The 4393-nt window shown below is 40.7% G+C and overlaps 1 protein-coding gene across 1 annotated transcript; it reads left to right on the top strand.

Moving 5' to 3' along the window:
* The first annotated feature begins 2084 nt into the window (after positions 1-2084).
* TMEM217 (transmembrane protein 217) lies at positions 2085-2728 on the top strand. The gene has a single exon (XM_003404214.2). It carries the CDS (start codon positions 2123-2125, stop codon positions 2726-2728), a length of 606 nt encoding a protein of 201 aa, XP_003404262.2. The 5' UTR covers positions 2085-2122.
* Positions 2729-4393: the final 1665 nt, after the last annotated feature.

Below are 4393 nucleotides of genomic sequence, written 5' to 3'. Positions count from 1 at the left end.
AAATGGAGGACAACCACAGAATACTGGGAATCATGGCCTAATCAAGTTGATATACAACTTGGAGTGGGGGGAGGAGGGGTGACATAATTCAATCTATGACACCCTTGGATGCTTTTGAGGTTTTCTTTTAGTATTTGGTGTTCAGCAGTTTCACTACCATATGTCTAGGTATAATTTCATCTTATTTACCCTACTAATGATCAGTTAAATTTCTTGAATCTGTGAATTGATTATCTTTCTTCAGTTGTACAAATCTGCAGCTGTTATCTCTTCAAATATGCTTTCCCATATTCTCTTTCTCTGATTAAATGTATGTCAAACTATCCAATTATATCCTTCACATGTCCTAACTTCTTGTCCATATTTTCCATCTTTTTGTCTCTTTGTGCTACATTCTGGATAACTTATCCTGACTTATCTTCTGGTTAACTCTTTCTCTCTTCAAACATGTCTACTATTAAACAGGTTCACTGAATTTTTCATTTCAGGTATTGAAATCTTCACCTCTAGCTCTCTTTCAAATCTTTTGGGTTATTTTCGATGGTTTTTTGTTTCTACATATATTTACATTTATTTATTTAAATGTAATCATAATTGTTTTATAATCTGATGTTTTCACAATCCTGTTTCTGTTATCAGTTGTTTTTGCTGGTTCACAGTGCCTTGCTCCTTGTGTGCTTAGTTATTTTTTACCGTGCTCAGATCATTGTCCCTGAAACATTGCTGATGGAGATTCTTTAAGGACTAGCATAAAGGTGCATTTTGTCAGAAAGAATCTGAGTTTGCTTCTGCCAGGCACCTAAGGACACTTCCAGTTCACTATTTCTTTAAACTGCATTTATGACTTAAAAGTTTTTTGAAATACTTCACGTAACTTGAACTACAAATACACAAAAAGGCCAGCTTATGGTTACAATGCCTCAGGAAGAGTTTTCTTCCTATCTGCTCAGCATAGGAATAACTCCTGGGAGAAAGAGGAGGGCCAGGTTTACTTCTGACCCACCTTTATCCTAACATTACACTCTTTGGGCAGCTATGATTAATATAGGGAAAGCCTCCTAATAGACCCACTTTGGTGGACCCTGGGCTTTGATTTTTATTCTCCTTGCCCTGCAGGGCTGTCATAATGAAACTCAAGTTTGCCCAGATGTGCAAATGCCTTAAGGGCAAAATTAGCTTCCATGCTTGCTTACCTCTCCCAGTTCCTGTATGCCTATAGATTTTGGCCTCCTTCCTTCCGCCTAGTCAGCACTTCTGGACTTTTAAGAAGATTTATAAAAATACTTTATCCAGCATTTTCTTATTGTATTTAGCAGCAAGTCGGCCCAAATAACCAAACCTATCAGAAACCCCTCTTTATTTCCTGTTTCATTGATTTCTACTCTTCTATTTATTTTCCCAGGTCTTTTTTTTTGGGTAGTGCAGATAGTTTGTGCTCAGCTACTAACCAAAAGGCTGGCAATTCAAATCCACCCAGCAGCACTGCAGAAGAAAGGCATGGCAATCTACTTCCATAAGATTACAGTCATCAAAAACCTGACGGAGCACGTTCTACTCTGAAACATATGGGGTTGTCATGAGTCAGAATCAACTTAACAGCAACGGGTTTGGGTTTTTGGTTTTATTTATTTTCTCCTTTTTTTTTTTTTTGTCATTGTTGATCTTCTTGTTGGTTTGTTCATTTTTCTCCTCTAATTTCTTAAGTTGTTTTTTTCTAACTTCTTAAGTTTTCAGCAACTGCTCAGCCCAGCAGGGTTACTGTGCTGCCCTGATTTTTTTCCTGAGACACCTGCGTTCAAGGTCTAGGCAAATGCAGTTAATTTCCACCATTAGGAGGCAGCCTTGTTTGCCCAAGACACCGACAGAAGAGGTAAGAGCAGAATGTAAACACCTTTTTAAACTCGGTGTTTTTCAACATATCTGCATGTGAAAATCACTAGGAAGTTTTGAGAAGTGCTCATGCTTGGGTCCTACCCAGAGAATGCTCCAAGTGACCTGGGATGGCCTGAAGCCAGAGTTGAGAATAACTGCTCTAATTTATCCGTTTACAGCCACCAACACTGGATTGCTTCCTCCCTCCTCCCCAATCTCTACCAATCCCTTTTAAACAGAACACTCCCTCATGTTGTCTGTCTTCACAGGAAGTCTAAGCATGAAAGAGAAACGTTGGTGTGGGATGAGCGCCAAGATGGGCACCGTGTTGTCAGGGGCCTTTACCATCATTGCCACTAGCATGTACCTCATCTTTGAAGAAAAGCACATACAGAGTGGCAATTGCACTGAGATCAAATCACAGGACCAGGGTATAGAAACTATAAGGGAATACATCATGTGCTGGAGTTTTAAAATTGTCGTCTTCATTTCTTCCATCACCCTTGTCATCAGCTTCCTCCTCCTGTACTCAGTGTATGCTCAGAGGCTCAGGGGCATGGTGATCTACATCATCTGGATAATTTTCTATGAAGCTATGAACATTGTGATACAAGTCCTCACCAACACCAATTCCAGCATTGAGATGGTCAGAATGATGCGCTGGTTTGGCTTGATGTCCCGTGTAGTCATGCACTGTTACTGGATGTTCTTTGTCATCACCTATACTTACATACTCTACAAAAGTAAAAGCCAGGGCAATATACTTAGCTACAACAGGCGTATTTCTATGGGCAGTGAAGAGTTCCTGCGGCGGAAATCAAAAATAATCAACTTTTCCCACCACTCTACCCAATAATATTAGACTTTTTCTTTCCCCAGAAAAGCAGGTGCCCGGGTTCTCGTGGTAATTCTATTTTCATCTCTTTCTTTTACTTTTGCTGCAGGTTCCAGCAAGTCAAGACCTTGCTGCCACCCTTTCAGGGGAATGTGGGGAGAAAATGTGATTATATTAACAATGGGAACATCCTGCTCATTGTAGCATTTAGTTAAAGGACACTGTTATTTATCAAGCTCCCCTTGAGCTCTTCCTTCCTCCTCTGATCAGTATCACCTTTTTAGTCAAAATTAAGAGGGCAAAGGATTGAAATGAAGCCAAACTACAATATGGCAGTCCCTTCATCTTGGAATGTCCTCATAAGCCTTCAACCCACAGCTCTCTAATTTAACTCTGGAATAGGTAACGCTGTGTTTATATATAAGATTTTTGTAGCACAAAGAATACTGTTGGTGCCTTGGGTGGGTGTTTGTGCTATGTCCCCCACCCCCACCATGTACTCTATGCTATATTCCAGAAAAGAAAAAGAATAAAAATAGGTAAAGATCATTTTTCAATTTCTGTCTTGAGTCCCTGCCTCCCCACACCTCCAATCTGTCAAAGAGTGTGACAGTCACTTGGTTAATCAAAATGTTTATGTTAAACTTTTCTGAGTCTTTCACTGCACTGGTCACTGCAGAGGGATACAAGAAAAGTATAAGGTGTGAGGCCTGACCTTGACAATTTTATAAGTTAATGAGAGAAACTCAGTTACTGTTTATGGATCAATTAACCACCCTGTAAGACAGTACATGATTACACATTATCAGGTATCAACAAACTTCCCTTCATGTTGGGTTGAGAAACTGTCAGAGACACTAAAGCCAGGATGAATGACAAACATTGGACATTATGTTGAGATTTTCTGTTTGAATAGTTTTATTGAGGTATAATTGACTGTCTTTGGCTGTGTTCTCTAGAGAAGCAAAACCAGTAAAACGTATAAATATATATTCCTGTTGCCCTTGAGTCGATTCTGACTCATAGCAACCCTATGAGACAGAGTAGAACTGCTCCATAGGGTTTCCAAGGAGCGGCTGGTGGATTCGAACTACTGACCTTTTGGTTAGCAGTTGTAGCACACTGTACCTCTTAACCACTGCACCACCAGGGCTCCATAAATATATATATATAGAGAGAGAGATTTATATCAAGGAAATGGCTCATGTGGTTGTAGAGGCTGGAATGTCCCAAGTCAGTGGATCAGGCTGGAGGCTTCTCCTGATTCACATAGCTGCAGTGACTACTGAACCCAAGATCACCAGGTCAGACAGAAGGGCTCTGGCTCATAGGCTTCGAAGACCAACAAATCCCAAAATTGGCAGGCAAGATGGCAGGTAAGCTGCTAGCTGAAGTCCCAAGAACAAAAGTTCAGAACAGGAGCCAGCTGCAGGATTCAAAGGGAGCAAAACCACGGGCTTTACTGAAGAGTCCGCTTATGTTTGATGGAGGCCACACCCCCAAGGAAACGCCCTTTCAGCTGACTGGCTGCTCACAGCAGAGTCTATCATGGAGGTGATCATACTATATTAAATCTCACCTGGAGGTAATAACATCATTATTCGACTGCCAAAGTACATCATAATTACTAAACCACTGAGAATCATGGCCCAGCCAAGTTGACACACAACCTCATTGGTCACAGTC

The sequence above is a fragment of the Loxodonta africana genome, chromosome 1 (assembly GCF_030014295.1).
Source record: "Loxodonta africana isolate mLoxAfr1 chromosome 1, mLoxAfr1.hap2, whole genome shotgun sequence".
In the NCBI taxonomy this organism is placed as follows: Eukaryota; Metazoa; Chordata; class Mammalia; order Proboscidea; family Elephantidae; genus Loxodonta; species Loxodonta africana.
Note: the sequence above shows the minus strand (reverse complement) of the source record. Positions and strands in the feature narration are given on the sequence as shown.